A 24,526-nucleotide genomic window follows, 5' to 3' on the forward strand; every position below is an offset into this window, starting at 1 on the left:
ATGGATGGATATATTTGACTCACTTTTCTAAGTATAAAGTTCACTTTCTGTTTAGACCAAGAATTGGCAAACTTTTCCTGAAAAGGTCCAGATAACAAGTATTTTCAGTTTTTCAGCTCAGTGGTCTCTGTCTCAACTTAGCCATAGACGACAATATAGAAACAAATAGATGTGGCTGTATTCCAATAAAATCTTCTTTGCAGAAGTAGGTGGCAGGCTGGATTTGGTCTGTGGGCCACAGTTTACTAAAGCCACTAGCTTAGGTTTTTAATGTTGGAAAGGCTCATTGGATCAATCTCTCTTTTATGAATAAGGAGTTGATGCTCTTCATTAACATTATTTGTACATGAAGTGCTTTTGATTTTACAAGTATTTAATTCCACAAGTTGCTTATTCCTAGGACTACTAACTCAATTAAGAGGCTATTTATTGACAATAACTGACAAGACATACCATTGTACCAGTCAGTTATATAGACTATGATGGAAATCATACCATTCTAGGATTGTGCAACATAGCAGTACTGTATCTTCTCTACTACCTCTTAGAGAGCTACCTACAAGCTCAATTTGAATTTATGAATAATGCTAATAATGCCTTATAATCTTATTTATAAGCTGTGACATATCATTTAATCTTTATTAACTACTCTGTAATGTGAACACTGTACGCATTTTATGAAGAGTAAACTGAGTCTCCAAAGCATGAATAATTTGCCCTAAGTCATGTGAATTAGGCTAAAATCTAGGTGTCTAACACAGCTGCCACCCAGTGTATTATTGTCACCACTGGCAGGACATTTGACAGGACATTGTATGATTTTGGTTGTGTGTGTATGTATAACATAGTGTGTAGGGTGTGTTGGTATGTATGACATAGTGTGTAAAGTACATAAAATAAATGCCTGTGACCTTAGTACTGGTGACTGTCTCCTATGAAATATTATCAGTTGATTCAAAAGTTAAGTGGAAGAATATAACTCATTGGTACATATCTTAAGAAGACCACATAGAAAAAGTAACTCTCTGGGAGGTAAGGGGACTGCCTGCTGTAGAAGGAAAGATGAAAGTCCTTTTGAAGCATAAGTAGTAACATGGAAAAAAAACATTCAGTTGCACTTGATAAAAATTGAAAGTAACAATGAACACATCCCCTCAACAGAGCAGACAGATAGTTGCTGAAAAGCATCACCAGAGATTGCAGTCTCTGTACAGAGGTGCACCTTGCATGTTGATAGCAGTCTCCAATAATAGACACACTAGTTGATAACACCTTACTGTTACTGCTACTGTTACAGTATGAAATTCAAGGTGCAACATTTCATCAAATCAATGAATTAAGGGTTTAATTCCCATATAGATGTGTGATGGGAACTGCTGCTCTGTAGCTGCCACATGGCTGTTCTTGGTCCCATTAAGTCACTATGGACAGGTGACAGGGGGAAGAGAACCATAGTGCTTCTGGTGAATCTAGTCCCTTGTGGTTATATTAGCCCTTCTCTATTGTTACTCAAAGATACTCTAGAATAAAGTTCAGATAGATAAAATAGTGTATATGAGGATGAAGAGTAGGAAAGGAATATTACATTAAGAGAAAAAAAATGTAGTGAAACCAAAGACCATGGACTTTAGAGTCAGAAGATCTGAATTCAAATCCCTGCACTGTGCATTTTAACTTGCATATTGGCCGACACACCCTTATCCCTGGGTCAGGCCTCAGTTTCCTTATTGTAAAATGGGAGTAGCAACAAAATCTCTCCTTGTGACTCCTAAATTTATTGTGAGACTGAGCTGACAGAAGGTTGTGGAAGCCTTTGTAAAATGTAAAGCAGTGTATAAATGTAGGATTTTATAGCTTTACTTCTGCATTTTTAGCTTTGATGAAGAACATAACCTGCCTTCAGAATTTCAACCATTATATTACTGAGTCATTGAAAAGTTAATAAGTAGTGGATTTGGTAAATTTGGGCTCTAATTGGAAACAACTGAATTTAGTAATTTTATTTTATAATATTTATTTCAGTGTTTTGCATTTTGGTAAACATGTGAGATCATAGGAAGTCCTATTAGATAGCCAATCTCTGTCTCTAGAGGGCACCAAAGGACTCTAATGTTTACCTGAATCTTGCTCTGGGTATGTATCTACATTTTTATTTTATTTTTTAATCCTGATAATTTTTATAACTTTTTCTGCCAAGTAATACCAAATTATTATGAGAGATTTGTGATAGAATTAATTTCATAGTCCCAAGCACCTAGCAATTCAAACAGCCCTTTTAAAAATAGGTTATGTAACTGCTTTTCCCTTACAGCTATCCTTGTTATAGTTTAATTGTAATCATTATCTAATCTAATTATTTGAGGTACTTCTTTGATGCAGAGATATTTGGCTATAACTTATTTGGTTACTGAGAAAATTGAGTTAACAAACAAAATATGTTCTTAAAAGCCAAGTAATGTAAATGACCAATTTTGCTTCTGTTTCAAATTATAGAAAATAATATACAAAGTTTTGATGGCCAATTACAAGATAAATGTGATCTGTACACTTCTTAAAGGGTGCTTGGTGCAACCTGAGAGTCTGTTAGTTCAGAAGCGTTATAAATTGTCTGTATAACTTAAAACTAGTAGACATATTCCCTATGGTTTAAGATGATGAGTACCTTTGTAGTGACACTAAATATTGCATATTATGAACTGTAAGAGTGAAATGAAATCAAACACTTGCATTGTTAATCATATCAGATTTTTGTTTTAAACTTCTGACTTGTTAGCCTCTTAATACTTACTTTATTTGAGGAGAGATGTCAAAATGGAGGCCAGATGGCTCTGGGCAGGGCCCCCCTTGCAGTATTGCAGTATTCTGGTCAGGTTAACATATTGCTGACAAAAGCAAGACTCCGGAGTCTTAGGCCTGGCTTGAATCCCAGAAGTACCACTTAATGGCTTGATATTATGTAGGTTTTATGCTCCCTAAACCTGTTTCCTCAACTATAAGTTGAAATTAATACTGCCACCCACCTCACACACTTGTTTGATGATTAAATGAGATGTATATAAAGTATTTAGTACAGTACCTGACACACAGAAAGTATTCAGAAAATGTTCACTATTATCACTATAGGTTCTGGTTCTTAAAAATGTAGGTAGGTATCCAGAGTCTTGATAAGTCATTGTGTTCAAAGGAGGGTATTATGTTTGAGGGCAAATAAATTTTCACTACTATTTAGATTATAGTATGATCTGCCTCCGCTGTGAGTTTTTAAGATTGTTTTAAAATCTTTTATCTGTAATTTCATTTCTATTTTCATAAGTTAGTTTATATGATTAATTGAGTCATAGCCATTTTTAAATAAATGGGGCCTATAAATCATTGTACCTCTTTTGAAACTGAATATTGGTTTATAGAAGTGGCTGAATAAATTTTAAGGGAAAGTTGATCTAACTTGTAGAAGTGCTTTGCTCTAGCAAAAATTTTATCTACTGTCTAGCATATAGCCATGCATGAATTTAGTGAATTCTTAATAAATATTTATTAATAGTGATGATAATTTATAAACAATTTCCTTTTAAAACAGTTTTAAAGTTAGGCTGTGATTTATAAATGTTATTTGACTACTGTATATTTCTAAGAGGTACTTAAGAGCTTGTTTACTGTTCTGAAGAAAATAAACTGGAGTAGAATATCCAGTAGCCATTCTGGGCAGGTATACTTCCACTTTGATTATTCTCAAAAGCAAATTAAGTGTTTACAGAGGTCATGAGCATCACAGTCACAAAGCTCCAAAATGAATTAGTAAATGTATCATTTATCATAGTGAACTTTCTTTCCCAGTGTGATAAAAGAATTTTATCTTGCAAAGATTATCCTAGTTTAATTATTCTTAAATTTGATACATATATTTCTAGGAAGCTGGAGTATCTTGAAAAATTGTAAATATTTTATGTATTGTAAAGGAACTTATCATAGGGTATATAGAACATAATTTTCTTTACATTTCTCTTTTATGATTGTAAGTTGATGGAGGTTTCCCCCCTCCCTCTTCCTTATTCTTGTAATCCTGTATAGGTTCATGAAGGATTCCTGGAGAGTAAAGTGTTTGTTTTGAATAGTACCAATTCATCAAATCCATGTGAGAGAAGAAGTATTGATCTAAGAATATATATGCTTTGCTTTCTTCCATTTATAATTCTCTTGGTCTTCATTCGTGAGCTGAAGAATCTGTTTGTGCTTTCGTTCCTTGCCAACATTTCCATGGCTGTCAGTCTTGTGATTATTTATCAGTATGTTGTTAGGGTAAGTATAATATGTTTTTAACTGTCATGTGTTTCTTAGTAAATAATTTTTTTGTTTACTTTGAAGGTAAAAGTAATGATACCTAAAGACCCCTACTTCATATATGACACACAGGAGATAATCAGTAGAGTTTGGTTTCCTTTTGAGGGAGACTGCTTAGTTAGGAAAGTATATGACAGAGATTGAACGCATAGGCTTTGCAGTCAGATCTGGTTTAGAATCTTGGTAATATGCTCCTGGGTTGGTAACATTGCTTCAGAAGATAGTAATATCTACCTTATTAGAATTGCTATGAGATTTAGAAGCATGCCTTAATACACTGCCTAGCATGAAACAAAGAACTCAGTGTTTTGTTTATCCCTTTAAGATTTGAGCCAGTCACAAGAGATGGAAGTATAGGTGTAATTTTGTAATTCTCTTTCACATTTGAACCTTTATTTGCTGCCAGCACTTCAGGCTACTTCCACTACACTCGTCTGTAGCCTCTTTATCTGAATTTGCAGTAACGGCAACTGATTTCGTTGTCCACTGACTGGGGATTCTTAACCCATAGAAGAAGCTATTGAGGGTGTTCAGAGGATCTACAAATCCTTTAAAAATGTTTTCAAGATTGAGTGTTTATTTATGTATATATGCATTTTTCTACTGAGCAGCTATATAGCTTTCATCCTGCAAAGGGGTCAGTGATCAAGAATCCCTGTTCTTTTCTTTCCTGATCCAATCCATCTCATATATTGCTGCCTAAGTAATTGTTCTAAAGTCTCTATTAGCAGTTCATTACACACTCTCTTATGATGGATCTATGTTTCATTTTCCTCTTTCTGAATTCCAAAATCTATAGACTCTTTCTTTTAGTATATGAGAATAAAAGGGGACAGGCAGGAAGAAGATTGCATAGACTTTCTGGAGTTTATGACCCCTTATCTGAACATGTAAGAGTTAGTGGAGCAGAAGAGGAGGTTCTTAGGTAGAGCAAACAGTGTGAGCCTTGAATAACAATTTAGTGTTATCAAAAGATTCAAAAACTTTAACAACCTTTTCATTCTGGCCCTAGTTTGTATTTTTAGTCATGCATCACCATTATATCACACAAATCTACCTGTGCTTCAGATGTTCTAGACCTTTTACTCCCCAAATTAGCCATGTGCTTTTACACTTCAGTTTATTTGTTCATCCCCTTTCCTTGGCCTTGAATTCTACTTCTAATCAGGTAAAACAGATAACACAGGATGGTGAAGAGAGTAGGGGCTAGATTTGGGGTAGCTAAAAGAAATAGACATTGTGGAGCCAGAGACCTTGGACCAGATGTGCAGTTTGTGAGTTCCCAGATAGTGAGAGGTGGAACACACAGAGCCAGAGTCAGGACCATAATTAAAGCCAGAGTCAAGGCATAGGCACAAATAATAAAGATAATGGCAAGTGTCAGTTCAAAGAGTAAAACACTGAAATCAGGAGGGGGGCACATACCAGAGAGCCATAACCTACACAGAGTTATAAGATAGCCTAAGTCAGGAACCAGGTATCTTAGAGACTAAAAGAGCAATGAAAACAGAGTGGAGAATGAATTTTGTTGGACACCATTATCGCTGGTTAAATCACTGATTATATGGTTCTTAGCTCAGATGTTGAGTATACTTGTGTATTTCCTGTGGCAGGAGCCACACCATTGTGAACAGCCTGGGACTTACAGGTTGAAACAGGTAATCAGAAGCATTTATCTTGGACAGAATTTGTGGGCATGAGGAAAACACTTGCTTTTGGCAGTGAAATCCTAACAGCTTGGCTACATTTAACATAGGATGCTTAAAGTATTTACTGAAAGAATTACTCACTTTTATAATGCATCTGCTTCATGTTTGTTGTGAAGCTCAGAAGTGAATGATTTTACTCTTTCATTTTAAATTCTTTAAAGAAGTAAAGTGTAACTTATTTTTTCCCTTCTTTCTCCAGAATATGCCAGATCCCCACAATCTTCCAATAGTAGCTGGCTGGAAAAAATACCCACTCTTTTTTGGTACTGCTGTATTTGCTTTTGAAGGCATAGGAGTGGTAAGGATTTAGGTTTTATTATGTTTTAAAATCTTAAGTCAACACAAAGATTTATGTAGTCAGGTTACCTTTAAAATGCATGTTTTTCTTACTTTTTTTTATTCCTAGAACATAGTTTGAAGTTTGGTATGATAAACTTGAATTATAGTTCAGTTCTTCCACCAACTGAGAGTTTAATCTTAGATGCATTGCTTAATTCTTTTTTCCTTAATCTGTAAATTGAGGACAGTAGAAAAAGAAAAATTTTAACATTTTATTATGGAAAATTTCAAACATAAGCAAAATTTAGAGAATAGTGTAATGAACTATTAACCATAACATATACGAACATATAACCATATGTTAGCATCACCAGCTTCAAAAATCATTAACTCAGGGCCAGTTTTGTTTATCTCTATTCCATCTATTCTACCAAGCCCAGTTTATATTCAGACAGATGTATCCTTGATGAACATAGATGCAGAAATCTTCAATAAAATATTAGCAAACTGAAGTCACCATTACACTAAAAGGATCATATACCATGATCAAGGGGGCTTATTCCAGAGATGCAAGGATGGTTCAATATGTACAAATCAGTCAACATGATACACCACACTAACAAAATGAAGGATAAAAGTCATAGGATCATCCCAATAGATGAAGAAAAAGCATTTGACAAAATTTAACATCCATTTGTGATAGTAATGCTCAACAAAATGGGTATAGAGGTAATGTACCTCAACACATAATAAAGGCCATATATGACAGGTCCACAGCTAACATCGTAGGCAATGTGAAAAACTGACAGGTCAGGAATAAGCTCTAAGCTCTAAGATTAGGAACAAGACAAAGATGCCCATGCTCACCACTTTTATTTCACATAGTATTAGAAATCCTAACTAGAGCAATTAGGCAAGAAAAATAAATAAAAGGCAACCAAATTGGAAATGAAGACGTAAAACTGTCATTACTTGCAGAGACATCATTATCTTAAAGACTTCACCAAAAACTGTTAGAACTAGCAAATGAATTCAATAAAGTTGCAGAGTACAAAGTAAGTATACAAAAACTGATTGTGTTCCTATAAACTAGCAATGGACTATCAGAAAGAGAAATTAAGAAAACAATCCCATTTATAATTGCATCATAAAGGGTAAAATACCTAGGAATAAATTTAACCAAGGAGGTGGGAGACCTGTATTCTAAAAACTAAAATATTGATGAATTGAAAACCACACAAATAGATGGAAAGATAACCCATGTTCATGGATTAGAAAAATAAATATTGTTAAAATGTTCATATTACCCAAAGCAATATACAGATTCAGTGTAATCCTTACCAAAATTCCAATGGCATTCTTACAGATACAGAACAGTCCTAAAATTTGTATGGAGCAACAAAAATCAAGTAACCAAAGCAACATTAAGAAAGAAGAACAAATCTGGAGATGTCACACACTGATTTCAAGCTATACTACAAAGCTGTACAAACTACAGAACAGTTTGGTATTTGGCATAAAAACAGACACAGAGATCAACAAAACACTAGAGAGCCCAGAAATAAGTCCACAAGTATATGGTCAATTAGTATGTGACAAGGCAAGAATATACAATGGGGAAAGTATGGTCTTTTCAGTAAAAAGTGTTGGGGAAACTGGACAATCACATGCAAAAGAATGAAATCAGACCACTGTCTTACACCATACACAAAAATTAACTCAAAATGAATTAAAGCTCGAATGTAAAGCCTGAAACCAAAACTTCACATAGGCAGTGAGCTCCTTGACATACTCTTGGCATTGAATTCTTGGATCTGACTCCAAAAGCAAAAATAAACAAGTGAGATGACATCAAACTAAAAAGCTTCTGTACAGCAAAGGAGACCATCAACAAAATGAAAAGGCAACCTACTGGATGGGAGAAAATATTTGTAAATCATATACCTGATAAGGGGTTATTTCCAAAATATATAAAGAACTCAAACAACTCAGTAGCAAAGAAAACACCTGATTAAAAATGAGCACTGGCTCTTAAATAGGCATTTTTTTAGAGATGACATATAGATGGCCAACAGACACATGAAAAGATGTCCAACATCACTAATTATCAGGGAAATGCTAATCAAAACCACAATTAGATACCACCTCATGCCTGTTTGAATGGCTATTATAAAAAAGACAAGACAAAACAAGTGTTGACAAGGATATAGAAAAAAGGAAGCCCTTGTGCACTGTTAGTGGAAATGTAAATTGGTGCAGCTACTATGGAAAACAATATGGAGGTCCCTCAAAAAATTAAAAATAGAACTACCATATGATACAGCTACTCCACTTTTGGTATTTATCAAAAGAAAAACAAAAAAACAAACTCAAAAAGCTACATGCACCCCCATGTTCATTGCAGCATTCTTTACAACAGGCAAGATATGAAAACAACTTAAGTGTTTATTGATGGATGACTGGATAAAGAAGATGTGATATATATACAAAATGGATTACTACCCAGCCATAGGAAAGAAGGAAATCTTGTCTTTTGTGACAACGTGGGTGGACCTTGATGATAATGTATTATGCTAAATGAAATAAGTCAGAGAAAGCCAAATACCATGATTCACTTCTATGTGGAATCTGTAAAGCAGATAAAACAAATCTTAGATACAGAGAACAGGTAGATGGTTGCCAGAGTAGAAAGAGGTTAGTGGGCAGAGCAGGGTGGGCAGGCGGAATGGGTGAAGGGGGTGAAGAGTTGCAAGCTTCCAGATATAAATAAGTCATGGAGATGTAGAGCATGGACTATAGTCAATAATATTATATTGCATATTTGAAAGCTGCCAAGAGAGTAAATATTAAAAGTTATCAAAAGAAAAAAACATTTGTAACTTTGTACAGTTATGGATGGTAACTGGACTTAATGTGATGATCACTTTGCAGGGTACATAAATATCAAAATATCCTGTAAACCTGAAGTTAATATAATGTTATATGCCAATTTTACCTCAATTTAAAAAAGAAAGAAAAATACCCAGCATATTGTAAGCACTTAGAAAATACTTGCTATTAATATTACTTAATATCATTTACTGTGTTCTCAAATCATATGGCTAAGAGATTTGACCTAAAGGTTTGCCTGAAAATTTTAACTTTTCAACTAGCCTTTTTTTCCTTGTCTTTAAAGGTTTTTTTTTTTACATAATGAAGATAATTTATTCATCTAACTAAGTTAATAGACAATAGACACAGATGGGTAGATATAGAATCAATTATAGACATATGTATACATGGGTTAATATGCATAATTTCCTAGCACTGTCTGCTGAGAGGCCTTATAAGCAGTGATACCCTAGTAGCAACGAGCACACCCAGCTCCCAGATCTTGATTTCTAAATACCATTCTTCAGTATAAAAGAACCAAAGTTCTTAGGAGAAATGGCTGATTCTAGGGCTGAAGAAAGAAAATTCAAACTGAGTCTGGAGCATCTTGTTCCAGAAAATATGGAAGTGCTCAAAAAAAAGCAAAAGAATGGAGTCCTGTCAAAGAAACACAGGAACCAACCTGATAGAATTCATTATGAGCTAAGCTAAAACAATATCAGTAACTAAATAGCAGAATTTCAGATTCATACTCTAAAGTGTAAAACAAATATACAGGATTCCATACTAACAAATAAATTTTTAAATAAATAGGTACACAAAAGGGGATATCCAAATAATTTATGTAGACACTCACCCTCCAGCAGGCGTAACTCAATCTCCCGTGGTCCCTGGAATCTGTGACTTGCTTCCAGTAAATAGAGTACAGTGAGGGGGAAGAAGAGAACTTTAAAGCAGAGAAACCTGGCAGACATGCCTCTACCAAGTGAACGAAGTTAACTTTACCAGTGATAAATTATGTTAATAGCATGTGTGGTGGGAACTTCACATATCACTTCTGTAGTATCCTTTTCTGAAACCTGTAATCCCAGCCTAGTCATGAGGAAAACATCACAACAAATACAGACAGAAAACATTATACCAAATACCTAACCAATGTACCTCAAAACTTCAGATAATGAACAATAAGGGAAGATTGAGAAACTCTCAGAGACCGGAGGAGATTAAGGAGACATGGCAACAAAATGCAGTGTGGTATCCTGGATGTGGGACCCTGGAACAGAAGAAGGATATTAGTGGAGAATCTAGTGAAATTAAAGTTTTGAGTTTAATAGTAATGTACCAATGCCAGGGGAGAGGAGTGCGGGGAGGGGAGATGTATAATGCAGTGGTCCGTTTATCTTTGCAACTTTTCTATACATCTAAAATTATTCCAGAATAAAAAACTTGTTCTTAAAAAACTGACAAATTTGTCTGCTACAAGCTGATTTGAAACATTTCTCAGAATTTAAAAATCTGTAATGTAAAAAATACATATGACACCTAAGAAAAAACACATCAACAATCATGTTGTTTTTAAAGGAAAAACGATTTGCATGTTACTGTAGAAAGATTAATTTGTGTATATGTGAGACAGGATACAAGATTGTTTAAATTACTCATATTACTTGCATTCTCTTCTTAGGTCCTTCCATTGGAAAATCAAATGAAAGAATCAAAACGCTTCCCCCAAGCATTGAATATTGGAATGGGAATTGTTACAACTTTGTATGTAACATTAGCTACCTTAGGATATATGTGTTTCCGTGATGAAATCAAAGGCAGTATAACTTTAAATCTTCCACAGGATGTATGGTAAGTAGATATGAGTTTGTTAATCCTCATTTATGTATTGTGTAGATAAAGCTTACCAATATTTGATGATAAAGGTGTATCCGTGGATTTATGGTTTAAACATTTAAAATTTTTACTGTCATTTATTTGTGTAAGCTGGAATTTTTTTCATAATCTGAAGAGAAGACCATCTATGATTATTTTACAGATCCTTGTGGGATTTTTTTTGAAAGATTAAAAATTGTAGGATGTTCCAGGTTTGAGTAAAGTATGAGTAAAAAATGTATCCTTTTAATGTGGATTCACTTTAATTAAATTTAATGCCCTTTTTGCCAAAAAAATCCAACACTTTGGGTTCCTGATAAAATAATATAACCCCTCACCTATGGCCCTCAATATCTTACTGATCAGCTTTAATACTGCATGTAGTCCAAGTCCCTTAAGAACACAGGACACATTATAAATAAAATAAAATAATATGGTACACCTTAGTATTCTCCTTAATATTAGAACCATATTCCACTAAGTGAAGAAATATATAGGGTTTTCCCTTCTTCCACAGATTGGTCTTTGGAGATTTAAAAAAGATACTGGCAGTGATTGCCATGCAGACTTGTATATTTGTAAAATAGAAGATAACTCTTAGTTTTGATAAATGCAAAGAATAAATGCTAAATTGCTGGTTTAATTAATGTCATGCTTCTTTGGTGGCTTGAATAGAGGCCTCTGAAACCTTAAATGTTAAATATTTTATCTTCTGACTGCATCCTGGTGAGAATTTGTCTCCCATTCAGTAATGATTTGTATTCTAGGTCTTTATTGGAGTCAAAAACATTGTTGGAACAAATGTATGTAGGAAGCCATTTATGGTGGAGGGAATGTACCTAGAATAGTTTCTAGTTACACAAGGGGCACACATGCAGTGTATTTATCTTTTTTTTTTTTGTAGATTTACTTCAGTTATGATGTAGTTTATGAATGTATTCCAAGATGGAAAGGTTTTGAATATTATACATATATTTCAAGCTGGAGGCAGGATTACAGACAAGATACCTGTTACAGTTGATTATATACTTTAAATGTGCCTCTTTGTTCTTTTTTGTAATAGTTTAAAAAAGTTTTTTTTTTCCTTTTTGTACTATGTACTAGAAGCCTAAGGAGACTAATAGGAGGTTAAAGGCTAAAAATTATGGTAGTATAGTTCCTCTTTTCAAATACTATACAATGCCTAGAAAATAGAATGGTATTTTCCCCACTTAGAATAATATTTACACTAAATATTAAAAATGATTTTGTAAATAAATTTGACAAGTACTTTTAATGTCAAATTTATAAAATGTGTTTAGAAACAATTGCCAAATCATTCCCTATTCTTATTCACCAAAGTATTTAAAGAAAACCTTAAGGGAGAAGGGACTGAAGTGGGAGTATGCATGCAGATCAGGTTAAGATGTTCGCATCCCCAATCCCCAGAGAGCTAAGATCCTGGTGAAGTAACAGTGACAAGAGTGAGTGGAGAAAGCTTGTATTCATCTTGAGGGGGTGATACCATCTCTGCAGTAGCTCTAATTGAAGCCTTCCCTTTCTCTGCATCCCTTTCCCACCTCTCTCCTTAGCCCTCAATTACTTTGGTTTTCTAGTTAGAATAGAACTAGTTGTAAGTCTTGATTAAAAAGGGACTATTCAATCTTAGTTTCTATTTAAGAAAGCTTAGCTGGATTCCTGCCTGGAGAAAAGCCTTGTACAGGTATCCTAGGAAACAAATATCTGGGAAAACAGGGAAGCAAGTCAAGATAAATATTCTCCATTAGAGAACCTCTGTTGTGTACTTCTTTTTCATTATGGAGATAAGCCTTTTGTAGCCCGCAGTCTACTTCTTTTTGGACTCTGAGCTGGGACAATTAAAACAATAGCCACAGCTGAGGGGTAATGGAGAGAAGATGCTTATCTTTGTATAGTGATGGTCTTCTGTAAAATGAGAAGTTAGGACTGGAGTAATCACAGGATTATAACCTACAGTTTCCTCCCTGTTATATTAATGTGTGAGTCTCTTCCCTTCTCTCTCTCTGTTTCAGACAATAGGCCTCGGAAGTTAGAGAAAGTGCAGTGTACTCTTTATTAATAGCTAAGTATGTAAGCTAGTGACTGTCACAAGGGCCCAGGGAACTGATAGCTACTAACTATGAGAAGCTGTAAAGGGCTTTTGATCCCATATTGACTTAAAGTCAGAGTTCACAAGGTCTATTTCCCCAAGAAAAGACTGAATTAGAAAGCAGCTGCCGGATAAAAACAAGTATGGATTAGAGAGGCTTGAAGCTATTATTTATTACCCTCAATCTATCTTTTAAAACTAGCTTTGACTAATATTGTTCAGTGTATTGCATTTAGCTTTTGAAGTAAGGAGTATATTTTAAAGATGATGATGAAGTAAATTCATAATTCTGAGCTAGAACCAGGGTTCCTTGATGGCAGGAACCCTGCATCTTCTAGATTTATGATGAATCTCCACAGTCTAGCACATTGCTCAGCCCCTAAGAGGCACTCAGTAAATGTTTGTTAAATGGTATTATAGGTTTAAAAACATTTACCTTAGTGCCTAATAATATAACCAAGGCACCACTATTAGTTCTAGTTGAGTGATGTTTTAGCAGTGTTTTTCCAAGATTTCCACTATTGTAACCCAAACAGCAGAGGAGAGGGTGAAAAAAAAGCATTCCCTTGGGAGTGTTGGGGCAGTAGCCCAAATAGTCTAACTCAAGCATAAGTCTATTTAAAAAGTCATTAAAGAGTACACCTATTGCATTCTAGTTTATAATTTTTATGTTGCTTTTTATATAAAAATGACTTCCCTGCAGAAAAACCCTTGAGTAAAATTGGTGCTTCCGGAAGTTCCACCATGCTTAACTTCTGGCCTAGGAAGCCCCAGCACACTGCTGCCCTCTAGGGGGAATGTGTACGCTGAGGGAAAAGCACAGGTGCAGTGCAGTTACAAGGAAAATACGCAAGGGTAAATAATGAACCTCTGGAATTCTGGACTTCAAAAATCTGTACAAATAAAGTCATTCTAGTAACAATAACATAGACCATGAAATGATGTTCCTTTTCATCTGGGTTGATTTGAAGAATTTTTCATATTACTTTATGTAGATAGACTCTTTCACACAAATGGTCTCAGTTTTTGACATATGTTACTATGTATTGCTTAAAAATACAGATGTCAAATACAGTGTGCCCTTGAAGTAGAAAAGAAGTAAAAGTGGAAGAGTTGATTCTAAAAGACTGCAGCACTTTTCTTAAATGCTCTTATCTATATGACTCCTCTTTGGTTGATAATTAGCAAGTATTCCAGTTTATAAAAGACCCAACCATTTTATTTCCCACTTTTACTGTGGGTAACACCAAATGATAGTAATTGTGTATACTGATATTTTTATATTAATAATAACCAGATTCTTAGCTTACATAACTTATTTGAAATCAGGAAGTAATTATATTCATAATGATGTGTTCTTAAATACATTGCTAACCATATTTTTAAAACATGTAAGTTAAAAGATAATTAGTAAAAATGTTCTAATAATAAGCTAATAAGAACATTCACTTAATTCTACACAATTACATATCAGAATATATGAAGCAGGAGTCTTTCAGTTATTTTGTACATTTTGGTAACTTGACCATTTATGTTTAAACTGTAAGCCTCCAGCTGGGAAAAAAATTCTGAAATTGTTCTATAATTAAAATTTTGCTGTTGCTAACCCTAAGGAGTTCCTTCTTTCTTTAATTATTCTGTTCGTACTATTTTCAGATCTATTTCTACTCAGCTTTTTTCCTTCCTCGTTCTCACTCCTATGATGAATACTTTGTAGGAAGAGACTTACTGAATTCTCTCATTTGGCCACAGTTTGGAGAACTGTTTATAATCTCTACTACTTTATGTCTCAAAACATCATAAATAAGCTTAAAGCCTCATTACTGTGAAGGCTTTCTTTACCAAAACTGGCAAGTAGAACTGCTCAGTGAGAAGATTGTGGCTCTCAGTGAGGTTTCTACTGAAACAGAATATAGGTGTTAATCACTATTGCTAATGCTGTGGCACATTTGATCCATAGGCTCCTCTCCAGTTTGTTTCTTAAATAATACAAGAGTGATTGAGATTTTCTTTTCATTGTTGTAAAATATTCAAGTTTTCAGAAAATACATATGTTACATATAATTTCATTATCTGTACCCCAAGGGAGTACCTATAATGTCCCTCTTGGTCCTACAAGTCTACATTTTCTCTCTGTGTCATTATCAATATTTAAAAGGTCTTTTGCCAGACAAAAGGAAGTTTACGGAAGTGTTTGTCAAGGCATACATGTTGAGTTTTGACAGGAGGCTCTCCATAATGTAGAAATCTCAAGATATTCATAAAACTGAAGATTGCTGTGCTATTTTAAAGCACTGGGCCTCAAAAAGATAAGTTTACTTGGACAAAATAACAACCACCCAGTCCAACAATTTATTTCTCTTAGCAATATAACTCTAAATAGGTAAGAGAATTATATAGGCATATCCCTGTATAATCTAGAGAACTTTGCAGGTTGAAACCATTTTGATGCCCCCCTTGGGACTTAAGAATGATGACATTTCTGCAACTAATGACATACCTACCAACATTTTCAAGCAAGGAAAACTATAACTCAGAGTCCATTATGAAGTTTTTCTTCTATGTATAGGTCATTGAGATATCAAAGACACATAGAATGTTCAATTTTTTGAAAGAAAGTTGAGAAAACATTAGCTCTTCATGGGGCTAAGCCTAACCTTCAGAACACTGGCTTAGCTTAATATGAACTCTTTCCAACAATAGGTTTGTCAAAATGAATTGTCCATTTATCATCTAGAAATTTAGTAGAGATCATCTGGCTATTTTAATAAACAAGCATTTAATTGATAAGTTATTGGCCTAAGTGTGTATTGGGTTTCTTGTCTATCTTAACACTAAAAATAAAAAGGAAGAAAGACAGATTTATATTAAGAAACATGGATAAACCTGTAAGTCTTTATGCCACGTGAAATAAGCCAGATAGAGAAAAACAGATACCGCATGGCCTCACTTAATGTGTGGAATCTAAAAAAAAGTCAAACATAAGAGAGTAGACTGATGGTTGCCAGGGGCTGTTGGATGGGGGAGAATTTTGTAAAAAGGTATAACCATTCAGTTAGAAAATGAATACAGTCTGAGCATCTAATGTATAATGGGGTGACTATAGTTTATAGCACTATAGCATGTAATTGAAATTTGCTGAGAGTAGACCCAAAGTGTTCTCACCAAAAAAAAGGCAAGTACATGGGATGATATATGTGTTAATTAACTTGATTGTAGGAGTCCTACAGAAAATCATCATATTGTACACCTTAAATATATTACAATTTTTATTTCAGTAAAAATAAATTACCTCTTTCAAAGCAAAAATAGTAATTAATTAACTAAATATATTACAATTTTATTTGTCAGTTATGCCTCATTAAATCTGTGGGAAAAAGGCATGACTAAATTTTGAATTTTTTTCAACAGGTTATATCAATCAGTGAAAATTCTGTATTCCTTTGGCATCTTTGTGACATATTCAATTCAGTTCTATGTTCCAGCAGAGATCATTATCCCTGTGATCACATCCAAAGTTCATGCTAAATGGAAGCAAATCTGTGAATTCGTGATAAGGTCCTTCTTGGTTAGTGTTACTTGTAAGTATCACTACATATTTCTAACATAATTTTTATTGTTGAATTTCTTCTAATGAAGCTACTTAAAGTATATTTTTAAATATTTTTAAAACATTTTACTTACCTAGCTGGGATATTATTTGGTTTAAAATTATTTTATTTTACTATATAATAAAAACACAAACGAGATCCCATCACACTTTTAAAAGAACTGAAACAAATTTTTATTTTGAAAATAACATGAGTGGTGATTAAAATATAAGTATTTTAAAATCAGATGTGTAAGGGACCCTTTAGATATAAAGGGTTAGTTTGGTTCTAGTCTCTCAGGTTTTTTATGTCCGCTAATTTGTGTATATTTAACAGTTCGACTCTGTCACCTACAGGAATGGCTTTTGTTTTGTTTGGGTCTTTAATAATTTCAGTGGTTTTATTTTACTTATTTGAAGGGGTGCTTGTACTCTTTGATTAAGGTTTTACATATAAAATGCCTCCACAAGACAGCATAACAATAGAGACTTGTGTTGAGGGAGCTTGAGTTTGGTACAGTGGAGAGAGTGTGAGCTTTGGGGTCACAAACCCAGGCTTGCCACTTATTCGGTTGTTGTCTTTAGGCAAGTTGCATATCATCTTTGAGCCCCTCTTTCCTCAAGTATGAAAGGGAGGTAAGACTTCCTTGTGGCATTTTTTGGTCAGGTCTGAAAATATTACCCAAGTAGCTGGAAGGTATTACTATCCTTATTGTCACCATTATTATCATAACCACAAATACATGGATGACTGCAACACTGAACTAATTAATGGGGACCATTATTACTGTACCAGGGACCAGATTACTGGTGTTCTAGGGAACACGCGCTTTGGAAGTTCTGTGTGAGAGACTACTAACTATCTTGGCCCATTCAGGGTTAGATGATAGTAGAGTTAGAAATTCTGGGCAGTTCTGTAAATTGCATTGAGTGCCATGGATGGAGCTTATGCCTAGGTTTAAAGAATTGAGTGTATTACATTTTGTTTGAAGAGAAAGCAAAGCTGGGAAAAGCAGATAAAACCTATTTTTCAAAGTAATCATATAAATGAATTATATCAACTAATAAGGGAGATCATATTGAAGAATGAAGTCATTAAAGCCCTACTCTGATGACTAGTGGAACATTCAGTAGGAAATAGTTATTTTAAAACTCTCAGGCCTGTGTTTTGATTCCATGTTTGAAATGACTCAGCAAAATGTGTTAAATACTATGTATTTTGTTATTGCCTGATTTCACTGATCCTTCTGTTTCTAATTTGAAAAGTTCTTGGCTTTGTGTATGTTTCCTGCTCTTAGTACACTATTACTGCATAAGTACCAAAAGCATAATCTTCAATAGTTTGTAGAATGCTAGAGAAGACACACTAAAATCCTTATTTAATTGCCACTGCAAATGAGAAACAGTACCATTCTGTGTCCTAATATTCTGTCCTAGAGTCAGTAGGTATGTGGAGAGCACCGTTAACGATTTGTATAATTAAAATTATGTGCTGGAATATTGCCCACAGTTTCATTGTTGATGTTACAGCATCAAGTACTTTATTTATTTTCTCTGATATATCTACTTTCACCCTTCAGATGGAAAGAATGGGCTTAAAATAGGCTTTTTTTTCTCTGTCAGAGGAAGATTTGTACTCTAAGGATATACTCTTTTTCTCTATAATACAGTTTTGGCAAATGCTAAATAAGCTAATTAGTATTTAATAGACCTATTCATAATAACTGTAAACAACATAAAGCAACATATTATAGTAATCCTATAGTGAATATTTGTAATGAATAGACTATATTCCAAACAATCCTTTGGCTTACTGTTTTTGTGATTTTGAGTTTTATGTTGGATTTGACTAAGATACGTAAACTTCTCTTCCTTGTCTATTAATAACATTACCAAATAACATTTCAAGCCATTTTTACCAGCAAATGTTTATTGGTTGCTTATATAATATTTAAAGGATGTCTTTATCTAACTGACAAATTTCATGGTTTAAAAGTATTTGATAATTGGAATTTTAGGCTAAATGAATAAATTCTAAAATTCTATAGTGTACCATCACATGGTTTTCCAACATTTTTTCACCTGATATACAAGTGACAGCTTGGATTGTTGAAAAACATTAATGAGGAAAAATGGATCCCCAAATGAAAAACTCTTCATGTGGGAAGGTTTGTCTGGCCTTCCTTTTATACTGCCACCTACTGTATGGAGGTGAAGTATGTAATGGATGTATTCAGTGAATTTTGAAAGGTCCTAATACTGTTGGAGATTTATGCTTTCTAGTTCCCTTGAGAGAAATATTAAAGAGATGTAGCAGGCATCCATTAAATAGGGAATCCACTTTATAAACTATTTCTAGTTCCAAATTCTTCAAAATCAGCTATTTTATTTATGAAAGTTTATTTCACTCTAGTCCAGTAGGTGTGAGGCTAGGTTTATAATATCAAATAATTTTTAGGGTTTTAGCTTTCATGTAATTTAAATGGAAAATGGAAAATAATAGCTTGTTGTTCTGAGAAATGTGGTGGTTCCAAGTTAATCCCACATCCTCCTGAAAGACACTGAGAGCTGTAAAGGGAATAGGAGAAGGTAAAAAAACTGTAAAGTAACAATTAAGAAGTAGAGAAATCATTAGATAACTAAAGACTTAATTACAAAGAGCACAAGTTAAATCATATATAATATAGATTTTATACATATATATTTTACATATATAGACACACACCACAGAAAGTTCAGTAAGAGACAAAGACTATAGAAATGAGAACAGCAAAAAGAAATAAACTTAGAAATGAAAGAGAGGGATAATAAAGATTAGAGAGGAAAATGATAGCTTTAGAAGACAAACAGGAGGGCCAACACACACAACTGCAGTCCTCAAAGCCAGAGCTATGGTGATGTGACCATCACTGGTGGCGATGGAGAATTAGTCACAGCTTGCACATGGGCCAATTCTGTTGTTATTTCTGGTGGCCACTCCAAACTAACAACAAATTTTGTAAACCTTCCTGTGTTGATATCTTTTGGTAAGATAAAGATAAAATAAGAAAGTACCAAATCAAAACTTGCAGAAAACAAGTCAGTGGTTTAGAAGAAAATCCTGTTGATAATAGTGGTACTTTTTTTTGTTACCTTTTCATTCTGAAATAATTTAGAAAAGTTGTAAAAGAAAGTAGAGTTACCATAAATCCCTTACTCAGCTTCCTTTACTGTTAACACTTTACATATCACAATACAATGATTAAAACTAGGAAACTAACAGTGATACAACACTACTGACTAATCTATTGACCTTATTCTAGTTTTGCCAGTTTTCCCACTAATACCCTTTTGCTGATCCAAGAACCAATCCAAGGACCCACTTTAATTTTGTTGTCAGGTTTACTTAGTCTCCTCCAGTCTTGGCAGTTCTTGTATTTGTCTTTCTGTAATTTTGTAGAATTTTGTCAAATTCCCTCTAGCTTGTGATGCTTTCTTATGATTAGATTGAAATGAAGCATTTTTAAAATGCTTCTCAGTGCATCATGTCATGGCACTAACTGTCTGATCACTGGCAGTGCTAGCTTTAGTCACTTGATTATGGTGGTGTCTGACAGATTTCTCCACTGTAAAGGTACTCTTATTCCCTTTATAATTAATAAGTGTCTTGGAGGAGATATTTGGAGACTATGCAAATATCTTGTTCTTATATAGTTTTTGCCTGCTAAGTTTAATATCCTTTAGTGATTTTTCCTGCAATAATTATTACTGTGGTGTTTGCTTAATAATGATTTTCTATTTCCATTGTCCCTTCTATTTTGGTCAATTGGAATACTGACGAGTGTAAGAAATAGTTTTCTTTTCTCTCTCATTTCTTTAATGATTTATTTATATCACACCACCCCACTGTGGTGTGATATAAATGAGCTATATGGCAGAGTAATGAAAATGCTTTGGAAATAGGCTATCCAAACTCCTTCACTCAGAATTTCACAGCAAAAAATTAAAAGTTGCTTATGTAAGAAACTGTTGACAAGTCAAAGTCCAAGAAATGTCACTCACCGTTTTGGTTCCTTTGTTTTCTTTTTTAGCTCAGAACAAAATATGACAGATTCTTCCACAAACAAAAGTTTGGTAGTGCCTACTTGATAGAATTGGTTAAAACATCCACATTTCCTTTTCATATAAATATTAAGTACTTAAATAAAAATGCTCATTTTTATTTTCTAGGTGCCGGAGCAATTCTGATTCCTCGTTTAGACCTTGTGATTTCCTTTGTTGGAGCTGTGAGTAGCAGTGCATTGGCCCTGATCCTACCGCCTTTGGTTGAGATTCTTACATTTTCTAAGGATCACTATAATATATGGATGATCCTGAAAAATATTTCTATAGCATTCACTGGAGTTGTTGGTTTCTTGTTAGGTACATATGTGACTGTTGAAGAAATCATTTATCCTACTCCCAAAGTCGTAGTTGGAACTCCAGAAAGCCCCTCTCTAAATCTGAATTCAACATGCTTTACATCTGGTTTGAAATAGAAGCAGAATCGTGGGTCTTCTGCTTTTGTCTCAGTTCTGAAAATGATTTAAATAAGCGCTAGTAGAATACATTGCCATGTACTTAAAAATAGAACCAAATTCTTTTTTCTTTTGGCACAATGTTGATATTTTGACAGTAAATTGTAATTCTTTACCAGTAGTAGTAAACTTCAGAAGATTCTTGGTTTTAAGTATTAGCAATAATTTTTAAAAATTTAGTTTGAAAATGGAAAAAATTAAAACTAAAAAGCTACAATGTAAAAAAAAATTAAAATAAAAAGATCACTATTCTTCATTCCATCAGAAATAATTTAACTAACATTCTCTCTTTTATTCCCATGCTACTCTTTGCCATTCAGTTGAGTAGAGAACAGGGTTTCAAAAATAAGAAAATTAAGGAAGAAGAGGTAATGAAAATTTCCAGACCATTCCAGTGAATGTCAACATATACTTTGTGTATAATGTAAAAATATCTCAATTGTGTATTTATTACAGAGCCATATATTTATGATTAGCCCCTGGAAGTACAGTAAACTTTTACTAACGATAATATAAACATCAGAAATCACTAAAACCAGAATTATTTTTACACTTCTATAATGGTAGTTGATCTTCATAATATAAATTATAAGACACTGTACAAGATTCTGATTCAGTGTTTCATTCAAATTTGAAAGCGACTTTAAGAGTTATCCAATCAATACCATTTGCTTGTTTTTTTGACCTAAGATAAATTGATGCCCAGAAAGGTTAACTAACTTGGTCAAGACCACTTAGCCTTGAGATCAAGAGAACCTGACATTTTGACTCCCACCCAGTCCAGGATTTTTTATTGTTCACATTATATCCAGGTAAAAGAATAAATTATGTTTAGTTTAATTTTGGTGTTGAGTCTACTTAATTATATTTTAATACTTTGAAGTGGGTGATCTTTGAACAGTATATGTGACCTGAGCAGAAAATCAGAAAACTCTGAAAAGCCTGCATTACAGAATTTATATCTCAACAAGAAAAGCAGCAATTTTTTTTTAAGCAGAATAGAAACCATTTGCTGGTTTAAGAGCTGGCTGGTAGAAAATACTATTTGTGAGTTAGCCTACAGTTCACCTATTTGTGAGCTCTCCTTATTGTTTTTTCTCTTTCTAGGTTTTGTAGGCATCACCTTTCTTAATGGCAGAAAATAGGTCTGACAAAATACAGAATTTTTGCACTCTTTCCAGCCCTGTGGCCTTCCTTCTTACAACCTTTTATTGATCTGAATGGGCAGAATAAATAAAAAAGATTCATGCTTAGGAAAAACCAAGACAATAATAAACTATCTACTAAATATTCAGACACTATAGGTTTCTTCCAGAAAAATACCTTCTATTACTCCATATTCTTCAAGCCCCATTATTAACCAAAACAGTCAATCTTAATTGACACTGAAGATGAAAATTGTTAAGTTTAAAACATTGAGAGTCCTGATTTTTTAAAAAATTCATACTTTAAAACATTCAAGTTTTAAATCAGGCTGGTGGTACTCTAATTTCTAATATTATAAGATACATCAAGATCACTGTGATATATATATTCTGTATTTTTATATGTAAGTGTTCATTTAGTTCAAGTATTTTTTGCTTTACATCAAGTACAATCCTAAAGAAATATCAGAAGATTTATTTTTGTACAAACTCACAAGAATCAAAACTTTTTTTAAACATTTGTATTAGGAATCACCAGTAATTGTTTATGATTCTTTTATATCAAATCCTTTTTGTGGAGCCTGTAGTTATATTGAGAGAATGTGGAAGAAATTATAGAAAAAGGAATCATCATGGAAACTAAAGTTATATAATCTTAAATCCAAGAATAAATTAGGTGGGTGTTTCTAATGTATAGCTTGGTATGAAATGACTTGCAAACATTAATAGAAAACACTATTAGGTTTTTGTCAGCTGTCTTCAAATAATATTTCTTGTGTGGAATTTTATTTTTATACTTTGACATTTTCTTCGTGAATTCATCAAATTTATGAAATTTTAAATAGTTGATCATAGCAAAAAATGAATTTTGAATTCATCATGAACAAATGTTGAGTACATTACCAACCAGGGTTCTTTATGGCAATGAATGCTAAATTGATATCCAATACTTAGTTCACTAAATTATCAATATCTTAAGTACACGGGAAAAGTTATAATGTAGAAAAGAAGAGGAGCTACAAAGGGAGAGGGTAGTTTTAATTCTTAATAGGACACACTATTTAGATGTAAAGTATAAATGAACTCTTGGGCTTTCAATGTATTTTATTTGAAAAAAAAAAAAGGGCAGTATTTTTCATTTGAAAATTTAGTTTTAGTCATAACATTTTCTAAAGATTTTTGGAGAAAACCAGCTGTTGATTTTATTTGGGGCCTGTGAAGATGAGAGGGATTACACCTGTCAGATTTTGTATTTGCTGTCTTTGGTCCATTACATTATGGCTAAAATGACATCAGCATTTCATCTGCCAGCACAGCACCCTCTTCTCTGAAAGCTAATCAAGTGCCTGCGAGCCTTTTCTGCTGCTGAGGTGGGTGAGAGAAAAGAAAGCTTTACTTACCTCTGATGACCTCTGTTCTAAGTTCATTATCATTATTCCATAACATCGAAAAAGGTTTCATCAGTTTCAGAGTCAGCCTATCAAAAACACTGGTTTTTCAGTCATTTTTTTTTTTTTTTTTTTTTTAGATAATTATTTTTTATTGAAGGGTAGTTGACACACAGTATTACATTACATTAGTTTCAGGTGTACAACACAGTGATTCAACATTTATATACATGATAATTCTAAGTACCAGCTATCACCATACCAAGTTGTTACAATATTTTGACTATATTCCTTATGCTATACATTACATCCCGGTTACTTATTTATTTTACAATTGGAAGTGTGTACTTTTTCTTGGTTGTTGTTGTTAGGGCCTCTCTCATATTTATTGATCAAATGGTTGTTAACAACAATAAAATTCTGTATAGGGGAGTCAATGCTCAATGCACAATCATTAATCCACCCCAAGCCTAATTTTCGTCAGTCTCCAATCTTCTGAAGCATAACGAACAAGTTCTTACATGGAGAACAAATTCTTACATAGTGAATAAGTTACATGGTGAACAGTACAAGGGCAGTCATCACAGAAACTTTTGGTTTTGCTCATGCATTGTGAACTATAAACAGTCAGTTCAAATATGAATACACATTTGATTTTTATACTTG

General features: G+C 33.6%; 1 protein-coding gene across 5 annotated transcripts in view; it reads left to right on the top strand.

Moving 5' to 3' along the window:
• SLC36A4 (solute carrier family 36 member 4) overlaps window positions 1–24,526 on the top strand; it is a 56,012-nt gene that overhangs the window by 22,805 nt on the left and 8,681 nt on the right. For 2 of the 5 annotated variants that reach the window (XM_057507132.1, XM_057507134.1), the window contains 7 exons: window positions 4,069–4,296; window positions 5,952–5,996; window positions 6,247–6,345; window positions 10,372–10,530; window positions 10,882–11,051; window positions 16,594–16,763; window positions 20,981–23,972. In XM_057507132.1, coding sequence (XP_057363115.1) covers window positions 4,069–4,296; window positions 5,952–5,996; window positions 6,247–6,345; window positions 10,372–10,530; window positions 10,882–11,051; window positions 16,594–16,763; window positions 20,981–21,288 — 1,179 coding nt within the window. In that variant the 3' untranslated portion in view covers window positions 21,289–23,972. The remainder of the gene's footprint in view (window positions 1–4,068; window positions 4,297–5,951; window positions 5,997–6,246; window positions 6,346–10,371; window positions 10,531–10,881; window positions 11,052–16,593; window positions 16,764–20,980; window positions 23,973–24,526) is intronic. The other 3 variants (XM_036923273.2, XM_057507133.1, XM_036923274.2) reach the window with 3 other exon arrangements.

This window comes from Manis pentadactyla, chromosome 9, assembly GCF_030020395.1.
Source record: "Manis pentadactyla isolate mManPen7 chromosome 9, mManPen7.hap1, whole genome shotgun sequence".
NCBI lineage: Eukaryota > Metazoa > Chordata > Mammalia > Pholidota > Manidae > Manis > Manis pentadactyla.